The sequence below is a fragment of the Xenopus tropicalis genome, chromosome 6 (assembly GCF_000004195.4).
Source record: "Xenopus tropicalis strain Nigerian chromosome 6, UCB_Xtro_10.0, whole genome shotgun sequence".
Lineage (NCBI taxonomy): Eukaryota > Metazoa > Chordata > Amphibia > Anura > Pipidae > Xenopus > Xenopus tropicalis.
The window spans coordinates 117,504,164-117,519,599 of NC_030682.2; the positions used below are offsets into that span (position 1 = coordinate 117,504,164).

The 15,436-nt window shown below is 40.6% G+C and overlaps 1 protein-coding gene across 15 annotated transcripts in view; it reads right to left on the minus strand.

Moving 5' to 3' along the window:
* Positions 1–14,666, minus strand: part of asph (aspartate beta-hydroxylase) — a 94,338-nt gene extending 79,672 nt beyond the window's left edge. For 5 of the 15 annotated variants that reach the window (XM_031903356.1, XM_031903357.1, XM_031903351.1 and 2 more), the window contains exon 1: positions 13,959–14,653. In XM_031903356.1, the coding sequence (XP_031759216.1) occupies positions 13,959–14,010 (52 nt within the window). In that variant the 5' untranslated portion in view covers positions 14,011–14,653. Of the gene's footprint in view, positions 1–13,958 lie in introns of all 15 variants that reach the window. The other 10 variants (XM_031903358.1, XM_031903359.1, XM_031903354.1 and 7 more) reach the window with 6 other exon arrangements.
* Between the last annotated feature and the right edge of the window lie 770 nt (positions 14,667–15,436).

A 15,436-nucleotide genomic window follows, 5' to 3' on the forward strand; every position in this document is an offset into this window, starting at 1 on the left:
CTGAAGGTTAGTGGCGGATCTGACGATCTTTCGTGCGAAAAGATCGCAGATTGCCACGTGTGTGGCCACCTTAAGACTGGCTTGAATGCACGTGTTAAGACAATATATTGTTGTTAGTTGCTCTATAATCCATACTAAAAGGGGCCTGGTAGTGACAAGGGATTGGAAGAGCCAGCCTGAGGCACATTTGTAGAATAGGTCACCCTTCCAGAGATTTAGGGCTCCCTAAAAAGGTTTGAAGGATGTTCTGGAATTCTTAATTAAAGTAACATCCATACCAAAGCTCAGAAAGACAGTATATTAAGCAGCATAAAACAGAAGCAATCTGTCCACTGGCAAGAAGATTTGTGTTGTGATCACTTCTGGCTACTGTACATCTATTCCTCCGGGAGATTAAAAAGCAACAATAATACTTTATTAAGACTCTGTTTGTCTTAAGTTAATTAAAAAGCAGGTGGAGGCTTAAATGACAGTTCAGGATAAATACAGCCACGTATTGGATTATGTAGCATATAAGTTTTTGTGTGTCTGTTGGATAGGTTGCGAAGAATTTTCTCAGTGTGTGACTATGAAATAACTGGATGCTCCTAACATATAACACACAACTCTGCCCCAGAGAACTAATTAACCACTAATTTAAGGGGCAAAAAAAGGCTCCCTTGCTTTGATGAAGAAAGGTTAGTGCTTGTTCTGGCTGACCTTAAAGGACATGTCAACTCCAAAAATAAGTTTTTGCCTAATAAAAGAAAACATAATTCTAAGCAACTTTCCAATGTGAATTTATTACAAAAAGGTATTTGTAAATGTAACTGCTATTGAAAACAGTATTTGCTGAACTCCTTGTGAGCTGCACTCAGCATAGCATTTTTTTTTCAACCTGAGAAAAGGGATCTGCTCCTGTATGCTGCTCCACAGCACAGCACCCGCTCACTTGCAGGTAAACACATTGTAGCAGATCAGATATCCGCCCTAAAACATGAAAGCATGGGGTATTTCAGGCCAACTTCCGATCTGCTCTTCTGCACATGCCTGCACTTAGGCTGATACTATAGTTTTCAGTGCACACAGAGAAGCATAGGGAAGCAGATCCTCTTCTCTCAGCCTGATGGAAAAACACAGGACTGAGAGACGCAGATCTTGCACTCCATGTGACCTTGCCCCTTCTCCTTACTGTCACTGCAATACACTAGCAATGCCCTGGTTATCTGGGAGAGGTGATTTGTGTGAAAAAAAATGCCCAATAACATCAGTATACAATATGTTGCTTATGACACTGGAAACAATCTTATTTTTTGCAACATTGCCACCTGCTGGATAGTTCTAATATATATAATTATCATGGTAACATTTGTTATAGCATTTCTACTTAGCCCTCTTGTATGGCAATATCTCATGCTCTTAGAGAAATAATCGCAATGTTTACTTCAGCATGTAACACATACTTCTGTAAGCAAACATGTGATTTATTATGCCCCAGCTGAAAGCAAGGTCAACTCACCAATCAGATGTTTTATACCAATGTAGGAGATGCTACACAAATAACCAGGTAGTGTAACTGTGGCTATAGAGGTGCAAGAAAATTTCAGCCAAAAACCTAAGGTCAGTGTATTTTCTTTGATAAACAGGCATGTAAAAAGGAGAATTACAGATGTGCATAAGGAACAGTCATTTATAAACACTGGGCAAATTTGCAAATGTACAGTAAATCATGGCAACCAATCGGAATTCTGCTTTCATTGTAAAACCTACAGCTGGCTGGACATATGTAATTATTGATTGGTTGCTATGGGTTACTGCCCAGGTGCAAATCTGCCCAATGTTTATAAATGAGCCTCAGTGTGAAATTACATCTTGGCTGGAGGAGAAATGACTACTGTGGCATTGCTTCAATATTACATGTAGTCAGAATAAGCAGTGGAGAGAAAAGAAAGAGCCAGATAGATCCACAGGTTACAATATCAATTACATTTAAAATTGGCTATATAATCATTAATAATCTGTTATTCATATACAACTGAAAGTTACAGTCATTAAGCCAAAAATGTTAACATTCTTATACATGGCAAAGCCAAGAGTATAAAAAAAAATGTATTTTTTAAATGCCCTGATATACCTTTTTAAAAGACTTGCATTTGTTTATTTGTTTTTTGCATGGAAAAAACATAAAATTTATTTCAGTTTACAATGATAAAAAAAAATAAATGTTCCTAATATTTTATACACAAAGACAAATGTATAAATACAAATGTAAAGTCAAAACACTCCATGCGCTCCCTTAATGCTGCATCAAAATGTGTTATGGAAACATGCAAACCACAACCAGTCCATGCAAACCAAGCAACCTTGTTAGAGAATCTCAATGATCAAAAGAAAACAACAAAACGTAATGCAATGCACACTATTACCAGGTTATTTTCTCACCCATGATCACAGTCTTCTGTTGTGCTGCCAATTTCTGCATGTAAGGAACAACCCATTGAAATTGTTAAAAGAAACTTTGTTTGAATAAATGCACATGCTAACATTTTTTTTTAAAGAAGAAACACAATCCTCACAATCAGGTCTGTTCCACTTTTAAGTACACATACATGGATAGTGGCTCCTAATTTGTCCTTTGCTGACTGAAATAGCCAATTTGCCACAAGAATGGCAAATGATGATATCAGATCAGGCTCATTCATACACTGATCAAGCCAAATGGCAAATTTAAGGGGTACGAATGCGTCCGAATACAAGAAAATTGTTTTTTTTTTCTAAGTTAGAACTGTGTATAGTTTTTGCGATTTTGTTTAGTTAATTTGCAAGACTTTTTCGTACTTTGCGACAATTTGTGCGACAAAATTGTATTTGGCGCAACAAGTACGAAAGTCTCTTTGTACTCCTTTGGCCAGGTTGGAGCTGCAGAGTGCCATTGAGCCCTATGGGAGACTTTCCTTGGGCCGGGTTGGAGCTGCAGAGTGCCATTGAGCCCTATGGATGACTTTCCTTGGGCCGGGTTGGAGCTGCAGAGTGCCATTGAGCCCTATGGGAGACTTTCCTTGGGCCAGGTTGGAGCTGCAGGGTGCCATTGAGCCCTATGGGAGACTTTCCTTGGGCCAGGTTGGAGCTGCAGAGTGCCATTGAGTCCTATGGGAGACTTTCCTTGGGCCAGGTTGGAGCTGCAGAGTGCCATTGAGTCCTATGGGAGGCTTCCAGAATCATGCACTGAAGTTTCAAAAGAAAGGTTTTTGCGGCATTTTTGATCGTTAGGATACGAAAATTTCGTAACTTTCGGATCATACCACGCCACAAGCCAGTGTGGCGGGAAAACCTTTCTGACTTTGAACCTTCAGTGCATGATTTTGGAAGCCTCCCATAGGACTCAATGGCACTCTGCAAATTGTCGCAAAGTACGGAAAAGTGGCGCAAAAATTTTGTAATCGGACCTGTCGTGCTTTAATGAATGTGCCCCTTAGTCTATATTCTTTATTTCTAAGAAGTGCCATTTTTCCATTTATGACAACCTCTAGATGTGCTTTAAATTTTGTGAACCCTTTAAATTTTTTCTATACTTTTATATGAACGGGACCTAAAACATCATCTGATTTTTTTAAGTCCTAAAAGTAGATGAAGAAAACCTAGTAAAATGAAATAAAAATGATTATATTTGGTCATGTATTTATTGAAAAAAAAAAATGAGCCAATAACATCAGCGTGTGGCAAAAGTAAATGAATCATACTTTCAAGTATTTGGTGTGACCCCCTTGTGCAGCATTAACTGCAACTAAACTTTTTCATTAACTGTTGATCAGTCCTACACATAGACTCTGAGAAATTTTAGCCCATTCCTCCAAACAGAAAAGCTTCAGCTCCTAGGTGTTGGCAAGTTTCCTCACATGAACCACTCACTTTAGGTCTCAAGTCCAGGCCCAAGGTTTGTAATTTAGCAGAAGGACATTTTGGGCAATTTGGCTGGTGTTTTTTCAGATGCACTTGAGGTGGTACCAAATTGCCCTTCATGAGGACTTCACAAAACTAATACTGTTTATCTGACCCTAGCAGGTTGAGCATAATGTCTTAAGGGTTATCTGCCAGCTAAACTGTATGGTCCCACCAAAGTCTGACCTGACAAAAACGCTCATTTAAGGCCCCCATAAATAAAGCATTAAAGAAATGGGTGTGAAATCACCATGCATGTATAGACCAGCCACTTACTGCATCTATTATATTCCAAGTCAGTAACTTGCTGGTATGCATTTTGCAAGAGTGCCTGGGGTATGAGAACATTAAAAGACTGAAAAGTTTGCTCTATGCTTACTAACCTGCAGCGCCTGCAATTAATGGTCTACTTCAGAATGGCACCTTATTATTTACTAAAGGCTGCTAGACCTGGAGTAAATGTAACAGTTCTTACATTATATATGAAAATATGGGTGAACCAAAAGAGATTATTTAACCTTAATCTGTACTTCAGATAGCTGCTATCATTTGCAGGACATTTTTGTACTTGTTTAACCTGATTTTCCATCTGGTTTCTTGTTTAGCAGGGGCATTTACGCTTACCCTCAGGCAACAGAGCAATGGTTCATTCCACTTATTTAAACTGCACTGGATTAAAGTTAATTGTGACCCACCCACGAAAATCAGGGCCTAGTTTACAGTATAGATTTAATCCTACATATGGAGCCATTAAAAATAAAAAAACAAGGAGCCAGGCATATTTAATACAAGTGTGCATACTAACTGAAATTAAGTACAATGGAAATGCAGCCATGTAGATTCAGGCAAAGGTGCATAAATTTTGCTCCTTAACTCTGAATCTTCAAGGCTTTCCATTAAATTTTGCTCCTTAACTCTGAATCTTCAAGGCTTTCCATTATACATTATTAGTGAAATTCCCCAACAACCTCCTTCACGGAAGGGGTTTCTCCTATACAGGTATGGGATCCATTTAACAGCAGGGAGAACGTTACTTACAACTTACTATACATAGGAAGGATGATTTACTACTACAAGTGCATAAAAATGCATACAAATGTTGCTTATACTGAACAACATTTGTTAAGGGTACTTGTGTGTCCAAGAATCAACAAGGCACTTTGCTCACTAAACTCTGTTCATAAAGGACCCTTTAGGTTTTTTAGATTAGTTATGTGATATATTATGGCATGGCATCACTTAATTTTTCAGGATTCATTGAGGTCTGGCATGGTGCCAAGAGACTGGCGGATTGCTAATGTGGTGCCGTTATTTAAAAAGGGATCCCGTTCTCAGCCTGAAAACTATAGGCCTGTTAGTCTGACATCAGTAGTAGGAAAACTTTTGGAAGGGGTAATAAGGGATAGGGTACTTGAATACATTGCAGTTCACAATACTATTAGTTTGTGCCAGCATGGTTTTATGCGTAACAGATCTTGCCAGACTAATTTAGTTGCCTTTTATGAGGAGGTGAGTAGGAACCTTGATGCTGGAATGGCAGTTGATGTCATCTACTTGGACTTTGCTAAAGCGTTTGATACAGTACCTCACAGAAGGTTAATGATCAAATTAAGGAATATTGGCCTAGAACATAATATTTGTAATTGGATAGAGAACTGGCTGAAGGATAGAGTACAAAGAGTGGTGGTAAATGGAACATTTTCTAATTGGACCAGTGTGGTTAGTGGAGTACCGCAGGGGTCAGTCCTTGGGCCTTTGCTGTTTAACTTGTTTATTAATGACCTGGAGGTGGGCATAGACAGTATTGTTTCTATTTTTGCTGATGACACTAAATTGTGCAAAACTATAAGTTCCATGCAGGATGCTGCCGCTTTGCAGAGCGATTTGACAAAATTAGATAACTGGGCAGCAAACTGGAAAATGAGGTTCAATGTTGATAAGTGCAAAGTTATGCACTTTGGTAGAAATAATATAAACGCAAACTATCTACTGAATGGTAGTGTGTTGGGGGTATCCTTAATGGAGAAGGATCTAGGGGTTTTTGTTGATAACAAGTTGTCTAATTCCAGGCAGTGTCATTCTGTGGCTACTAAAGCAAATAAAGTGCTGTCTTGTATAAAAAAGGGCATTGACTCAAGGGATGAGAACATAATTTTGCCCCTTTATAGGTCCCTGGTAAGGCCTCACCTTGAGTATGCAGTGCAGTTTTGGGCTCCAGTCCTTAAGAAGGATATTAATGAGCTGGAGAGAGTGCAGAGACGTGCAACTAAACTGGTTAAGGGGATGGAAGATTTAAACTATGAGGTGAGACTGTCGAGGTTGGGGTTGTTTTCTCTGGAAAAGAGGCGCTTGCGAGGGGACATGATTACTCTGTACAAGTACATTAGGGGGGATTATAGGCAGTTGGGGGATGTTCTTTTTTCCCATAAAAACAATCAACGCACCAGAGGTCACCCCTTTAGATTAGAGGAAAGGAGTTTCCATTTGAAGCAGCGTAGGTGGTTTTTCACGGTGAGGGCAGTGAGGTTATGGAATGCCCTTCCTAGTGATGTGGTAATGGCAGATTCTGTTAATGCCTTTAAGAGGGGCCTGGATGAGTTCTTGATCAATCAGAATATCCAAGGCTATTGTGATACTAATATCTACAGTTAGTACTAGTGGTTGTATTTATAGTTTATGTATGTGAGTGTATAGATTGGTAGGTGTGGGTTAGGTGTGCTGGGTTTACTTGGATGGGTTGAACTTGATGGACACAGGTCTTTTTTCAACCCTATGTAACTATGTAACTATGTAACTATGTGCTGAAAGCAAAGCCTATCCGAAACAGTGACTCTTAACACAATCAGGAGTGCATGATGGCAGTAATCATATAAGTTAATGGATGAACAAGAGAAGGTTACAGACATGGGGGGGGGGGGGGGAGACGTGCCCAAACGCGCAGATCTGTATCTTAGCATTGCAAAGAAACATACTAGAGGACCTCTAATACGCTACTTTACAGGGTTGGGTGCAATTACTTAATTGCAACCCTTAAGGCTAATGCCACACGAAGCGTATGGTGCATATATTTGTCAAGCCAAAAACGCTTGCCGAGAATACGCTCCATACGCTTACAATCTTCCCCTACCTGTGCCTGCACCCGAATGAATTGAATATGCTCGGGTGCAGGCACATTTAGCCGATATACGCTGAAGATATGAATTCTTGTGTTTTTATGTGGATATCGGCTACATGTGCCTGCACCAGAGTGTTTTCAATTCATTCGGGTGCAGGCACAGGTAGGGGGAGTTTTTAAAGGAACAGTAACACCAAAAAATTAAAGAGCTTTAAAAGTAATAAAAATATAATGCACTGTTGCCCTGCACTGGTAAAACTGGTGTGTTTGCTACAGTAACACTACTATAATTTATATAATAAGCTGCTGTGTAGCCACGGGGGCAGCCATTCAAGCTGGAAAAAAGGAGAAAAGGCACAGGTTACATAGCAGATAACAGATAAGCTCTATAGAATACAAGAGTGTTTTATCTGTTATCTGCTATGTGCCTGTGCCTTTTCTCCTTTAAATGGCTGCCTCCATGGCTACACAGCAGCTTATTTATATAAATTATAGTAGACTTTCTGAAGTAAACACACAACTTTTACCAGTGCAGGGCAGCAGCACATTATATTTTAGTTACTTTTATACACTTTCATTTTTTGGTGTTACTGTTCCTTTAAGTGTATGGAGCGTATTCCCAGCAAGAGTTTTCTGGCTTGCTGAAATTATGCACCATACGCTTCGTGTGGCATTAGCCTTATTAATTTTGGCAACTGCCTTTCTCTCTGGTGTGTGTGAAAATGGAAAAGGGCTACATTTATTGGCTTTGCAGAGATAACAATTAATGTGTGTGTGCGCTTGCACACAATTTTGTACACATTTAAAAAAAAAAAAAAGTGCACAACATTTTTTTTGCAACACTACCAAGAAGGAATAAGTGGGAACACTGCCTGGCAGCTCTTTTGAGGGCACATATTTACTGCATACCACAGTAATAGACCAGTGGTGCAACTAAACAGTCTCTCTATATACTGGTCCCCCCCCCGCTGCAAACAAGTGAAACTGAAACAAGATGACAGGGCCATGTGCAACATTCCCAAAATTTCAAACTTCTTGACTGTGTGCAAAAAATGTATTTTGTGTGAACTTTTTAAAACCATGTGCGCACTGTAAAAAACTAGTGCACACAGTACAAAATTATGTGTTTTTACACAAAGGTATTTGTGCACAAACAATTTATTGTGTGCATTAGTCTCAAAATTTGTGTATGTGTGCATGAGAATACAGCTTAGAGATAAAACTGGTCTTGTGTGGTCTGCTGTATGTAAGTGCAGGTCTTAGAAACAAATGCAACTGCTATAGAACATCTTGGACACTTGGGCACAAGAGCTCTATGGGCCATGTAAGGCAAGGTGTTTCTTCACCGGTGAATCTATGTCAGGAGAGAAAAACACCTATCTGTTTTCTTCCAAAAAAAGGCATGGCATCGGCCAGTAATTGCACAGACGGCATATTTCGGCAATGAAAACAAAAGTATGCAGTTTGGTATCCAGTTGAAACCCATAAAGTGCACATATGGTCTGCAAAGATGAAAAAGCTGCACACCTTGGATAAAAAGCCTTAGAGAATTATGTTACCAAAGCTTTTCCTTTATGCATCATACAGTAAGAATGCCATAATCCTCTCACTAGAATAGAATAGAATGTCTATGAGATTATTAGAAGCCTTTGAGCTCTGAAACCATCCAACAGGCACATTTTCAAATTTCTCTTTTCACTTTTTTTTTTTTTTTAAGGACTATCAAAAAAAAAAAAAATTCTTCACTTTAAGATTTTAACAGCGCATTTTTGTCAAACATATTAAAGTAGTTGCTTACCAATTCAAGGAAAACTATACCCACAAACAATGTAGGTCTCTATTAAAATATATTGCATAAACAAGCTTATATGTAAAACCCTGCTTCATCATCACAATATACTTTAATAGTAAGCGTTATTGGGTAATCCTAAAGAGAAAATTGCCATTTTAAGAATTAAGGGCCGCCTCATGGGATCAGAGGATTCACAGTGCACACAAACAAGCCAAGGCACACATACATGCTAGGCCCTATCTGCCAATAAATGGACAGAGTTCTCTTTATTTACGGATATATATTCCAGTTTGGCGAGATTCTTTAATAGGTCACTTAAGATAATATAAAATATCTGTTGGTTAAATATTCATTCTGGGGGGCATAGCTTTCCTTTAAGGTATCCCCTTAGAACAGTGATCCCCAACCAGTGGCTCTGGGGCAACATGTTGCTCACCAACCCCTTCAATGTTGCTCCCAGTGACCTCAAAGTTGGGGACCATTTTTGAATTCCTGACTTGGAGACATGTTTTGGAGGCATAAAAACCATGTGAACTGCCAAACAGAGCCTCTAGTAGTCTGCCAGTCCACATTGGGCTACTAATTAACCAATTAACAACCAGTTTTTGTGCTTGTGTTGCTCCCCAGCTGTTTTTTCATTGAAATGTTGCTCCCGGATAAAAAAAAGTTGGGGATCCCTGCCTTAGAAATAGGGGGTTGTCTATCTCCTGCACTATGTAAATACAGATATCAGCAGCAGGAAGAAATCATTTTGTTCAACAAAAGGAGCTAAGAGAATATAAAAGTAAGGGGAAGTTCATATTCAGACAAGTATCTAAATATTAGGGATGCACCAAATCCAAGATTCGGTTCTGGATTTGGCCAAGATTCAGATTCGAATTCTTGCCTCTGGCAAACCAAATCTGAATGCTTAAAATTACATGACTATTTCACATAAACAGAGAAGTTAGAAATGTTTCTTTATCCCTTCTTCATCATGTGCAAATTAGTGCATGTGCAAATTCGGATTCGGACAAATCTTTTAGGATTCAGGGTTTACCTGGATCCTAAAAAAGTGGATTCTGTGCATCCCTACTAAATATGGACAACCTGTTACCACAAATTTAGTTAACTGATCGTTAATTTTTTTTTATGTATTTATTTGCAGTCATGATAAAACCTACTGAAGCAATGTAACACCAATCTAGAAAGTTTCTCACACCCTCTTGCACAAGGGGTCACTAACCCCCTGCATGTGTCGGCTCACAGAAAACTAAAAAGGAAGTGCAGGAATAAACTGCTACAAAGCATGCCCTTCCTTTCCAGCTTTATTTGCAGGTCATAGGGTCAACTGGATTTACTGTGCCAGCCAATTGCATCAAAGAAATGCAGATGATGGAAGAATGGAAGCAGCATATACAGTAGCACTTGATGCCAGAACTTCTATATTTGGCATCACATCGGCAAGTTCAGAAGCAACAGCCAGGTGCAGAAACAACAGAAACATTCCTGATTGGTAATATGCTGCTTTATTGCTATTTATCTTGACATCTATTTATTTTAAATTAAGGGTGTATGTTTGGATACTTGTCCAAAGGTGAACTTCTCATTTAAAACAAGTAAACAATTCACTGAGAAGCTTTTATTTAATCATCTGCTTCTTATCTCAGTGCCTGCAGCTTGCAAAAAGGAGAGGTTTGTTTATACCACTTTTTAGGGGCTCTGGTACACGGGGAGATTAGTCGCCAGCGACACAGTCGATTTGTTGCGGGCGACTAATCTCCCCGAAATGCCATCCCACTGGCAAGAATGTAAATCGCCGGTTGGATGGCATACGCGGCGGAAGTTTCCTCTCAAGACAACTTCCGCTATTTCGGGGAAATCGCGGCGCCACGTATGCCATCCCACCGGTGATTTACATTCTCTTTGGTGGGATGGCATTTCGGGGAGATTAGTCGCTCGGGACACGGGAGATTTGTCGTGGGCGACTAATCTCCCTGTGTACCAGAGCCCTTAACCTGTGAGCCACAATCAAATGTAAAGAGTTGGGGAGCAACACCAGCATGAAAATTGTACCTGGGGCTACTAAATAAGGCTGTGATTGGCTATTTGGTAGCCCCTATGTGGACTGGCAGCCTACAGGAGGCTCTGTTTCGCAGTACAACTGGTTTTTATACAACAAGAACTTGCCTCCAAGTCAGGGACTTAAAAATAAGCATCTCCTTTAAGACTTCTGGGAGCATCAACCAAGGGGTTGGTGAGCAACATGTTGCTCATGAACCACTGGTTGGGGATCACTGGTTTATACAGAGGCTTGCCACTGAACTGCTGTTTTAAACCAGGAAGCTGGAATGACGTTTACTTTGATATTCACTCTTTGTCCTGTTTAGTGAAAAAAAATAGACAAGCACTAATCATTGAACTTATGTTGGAATGGGGCAGGTATAATGGCCTTCTATGTGTAGGAAATATATTATATATATTTGAGAAAAGATTTCCCACACTAGTGTATAGTGCTAGTGTATAGTTTACTTGTCATTTAACCATGCTTGCTGTAGTAAATCTTTATTCCAAAAAGTTAAAACATGAACAAATCATTGAAGCATTCAGATAATGTTCTGAAAGAAAAAAAATGTGCCATGAACTTTGCAATACTTAGAACTCGCTGAATCAGCATTATTTCTTTTCATATTGTTGTTTTGTGATGCAGTGAACCAGACAATGCCTTGTTATTGCCACTTACATGGTTTCAGCTATGTTTCTCCTGTAAACTACATTAGAGTATGCAAAAGAAATGAGAAGTTTATGATGCATGTGTGCATATACACATATAAACTTTGTGCTTATATATATATATATATATATATATATCTTTATTTGTGCAAAAATCAGATGGGTTTTTTTCTTCATTGACATCTAGCTCACAAAGAGCAAATGATATTTAAAAACGTACAATGTCGTAACAGTTCAGGAATTTAAATCAAACAATAATCTTATCTTTGGAGATCAGATTGTTGATATTTTAACCCTGACATTCGGCCCATTTTCTTGCATATGCACACAGTGCTTTGCTGTATTTGACTAAAAGTGCAACTAATGATTTAGAAAACTGTATATTACAATTATATATTTTTACCAACGTGTCTCCCTGCATAATACAACCATATGACATCCCACATGCCCATGCATAAGTGCCAAAGTTGATGGACATGGCTGCAATATAAGCTAGTCCTGCAGCACACTTTTGCAGAAAAAGGAAAAGGCATTTTGAAGAGATTAGTCACCCGCGGTAGCAGAGATTTATTGCAGGCGACTAATCTCTCCAAGGGGCCTTAGAGTCAGCAGGTGTTTTTCCAGTGTGAGTGCTTCATACACCTGCCTAGAATGTACTGTGCTCCTGTTAATAGACTGTACGTTGCCCCATCATCCAAAGAAATATCTGCCACTTCCTCAGTTTGACAGCGAATTCACTGCATTCTGAAATGTTCTGGAAACAGAGCAGGGCCAAGTAGTATTGCTCCCCAAGTCAATACTACTTTGGTTGCTGACCCTTCTCACTTGCACCGACACCATTGCCACAAGGCTTCCTCATCACTCACTCTCTCAGAACTGCACCCCCCCCCAACTGTGCCCTAGACATATGCCTACCCCTATTTCAGGCCCTGACTGGAAGAGATCACCCAGGGCCAGTCATAAAGTACAAGTGCTCTATAATGCATAAAAGGCCAACTCTGTCTCAGCACCTGTAATTTTCCCTAGATCTGCTATTTAGTCCCTGTGCAAATCAGGAATCCTAAAGTAACATGGGCTTTACTGTAGGAACTCAGTGGGCCTGAATGAAGAATGCACTGCACACCTTAATCAATGCTATTTAAGAATAAAGCAATAATTACCTTGTTACAGTAGGGAGGTAGAATAGATTATATTCTGCAGCCTAGGGGTATAGGAATATACTAATTTATACATATCATTGAGTGTCACATGCAGTTTGTAACTAAAGGCAACGCAAGTTCTATTTCCAGCAAACATTGTGCAGTCACCTCCCCTAGTTGAAATATAACTGAGTGAGGAGAGGTGTATCTGGCATGATAAGGTTCATATTAGTTATTTGACCCACCCTACCTTCAGGCACTTTTAAGCCTCTGTGCAATGCTGTGCACACCCAGTGGGAACTTTCTAACCACTCCTTGGTACAATATGCCTTTAGAAAAGGGCTCTCTAATGTCTGCTTGCCGTTTAAAAACATCTGGATCACATATCTTACACATGCCCACAATCTTCTGCAGGGAGGTGGGAAGCCAACACAGCTGCTCCTCCCATCTCTTAGGAAGCCCCCTTTCCACAGTGACACGTGAGCAATGGGCCGGAAAGGTAAACTGCCTGCATTTCCTTTGCACATGAAGACAGATTTCATTCAAACTTCAAACCCACCTCCATTGATGCAACTGCAACTCACACTTATTTTTTCAAGTTAGAGACAATTGCACAGAAATGGTTAAAGAATGTGGGGGGAGGGGTGTATTTTCCCTACAGAATGGAGCACCGTTATTATTAACGTGTATTTTATAAATGCCAACACATTCAGCAGTGCTGTACAACAGTAAGGTGAATACATCAAACATACAAATATTGACTAATACAGGCCATAACAGCTTACAAACTAAAAGATAATGCATCATTCATATTTACTATTTTAGCACAGGTACACAAAGTACACTAGAACTCTAGAGCAATATGGTTCCCTGTTACCCACTCCAAAGAGGATTGGGCCCCATAATTCCATCAGATTTCATGCAGGGTAGTTTCAGGCCACAATGGGAAGCTGACATCAGCAATGACCCCCCAATACCTTTTTTTAATACTAAAAGGTACATGCTGAGCCCCATGTAATTATGCTTTGGCACATGGTGGAGCTCTGTTAAATTCTGAGGCAAATATTTTCCCCTTATTCATGAACTGCAATTCCCAGCATGCTTGGCAACACAGAGTGAGAGAGAGAGAGATAGCCATAGGCGGCGATACATGGCAGGGGAGGAAGTGGAACCCTGACATAAGATGCTTATCCCTATGTTGCTGCTGAAGGCGTTGGAGTCAATGCACACCACACATGGCAAAAGGCTAAGCCCTAAAGGAGAGTGAGAGCTGCATACTTACCCTTCTTTCCACCCTTGGGGTTCTTCCTCTGGCTGGACGAGCTCTTGCTCATGTTTCTGGTTTTTGGGGACAGCGTCAGGTAGCGGCCAATCTCAGCAGCGCGCAGCGCGACACTTCAGCTTTTACAGGGATGTTATAATGGGGAAATACACTGCTAGTATGAACCCTATTGACCCTCTCTCCTCTTCCACCCAGCAACCTCTAGCCGTAAGGAGACACAAGCTTCTCTGCGTTTCCACTCTCCCTCTACAAAGTAATGAATGATAGCAAGCACAGCCAATCGCTGCCTGGTTATGAGACAGGGTGGGGCTTCAGCTCCAGCCGCCGAGAGAGTGGCTAGCCAAGAACCCTGACCCGAGCCAGACACGCTGATAGGGCGGGGCTGAACTCCGACTAAATCTCAGTTCTCTGCGTCTGTTGGACGTGGCAACATGGATGTAGCCGCCCTCTCGCGATAACTCTCAGCAATGCGAGACTTGATAAGAGAGCGTTTAGATTTGAGCTGGAAGGAGGCGGTGTTGTGAGACAGCACACAGCTAGGTGGCGAGTCTTAACACATTTATTCATGGCTGCTGCATGCACTGAGTATTGTGCAGTGGAGATCCCGCAATGCGGGAGGGGGGCCTGAGCCCTGAAGGGCCCCCACTGCCACCGGGATATGAGGGGCCTGACCGTGCGGCCGCCTCTGGGGCGCAACGCTTCTACCCGGAAGTGACGTCACGGGGTTCTGGAAGGCACATACACATGGGGGAGGCGGGAAGGGAGTGAGGCGGTGTGTGGAAGGGAGTGAGGTGAAGGGGAGGTCTGGATACATTTTATTTAGCACTTAGGAGTGTCTCTTGTTCTTATTGAAGTCAAGTTGGTTTATATATTTTTTTTAACTGATTAGGAGCATTGCTTGTAATTGAAGTTCAATCTAAATAATTTTTATTAAAGAAGAAAGGTAAAAACTAAGTAAGCTTTATCGGAAAGGTCTATGTACAGCCATAAGCACTCACAGAAACGCTGCACTGACTGGTGAGGGGAGCAGGAGAGAGGAGAGAACTGCACAGACTCTGGCTCCTGGGAATGAAGGATTTTTCTGAGAGAGGAAGTCAGATACCCTAAGAACATGTTTACAAAAGAAAATAAATCTTGTGTTTCTTTTGTTAGAGGCAGCTTTTCTGTGAGTGCTTATGGCTGTATTTACATAGACCTTTCTGATAAAGATTACTTAGTTTTGCATGTTTGGCCTCCAGTTTGTGCCTGTATGTTATTCACCAACTTAGATTGTAAGCTCTACAGGGCAGGGACCTCCTTCCTACTGTGTCTTTGTCAACAAGGCACTTTGGGGCCAATTCACTAAAGGGCGATAAAACGAGCGCTATTTATAGCATGCTTCTTATTTTTTGCGACTTAGCGTTCGATTCACTAAAAGGACAGGTGTCATAATTAAGACGTGATGTTCTTTGCGTTATTTAACTCGCGATGAGCGTTTT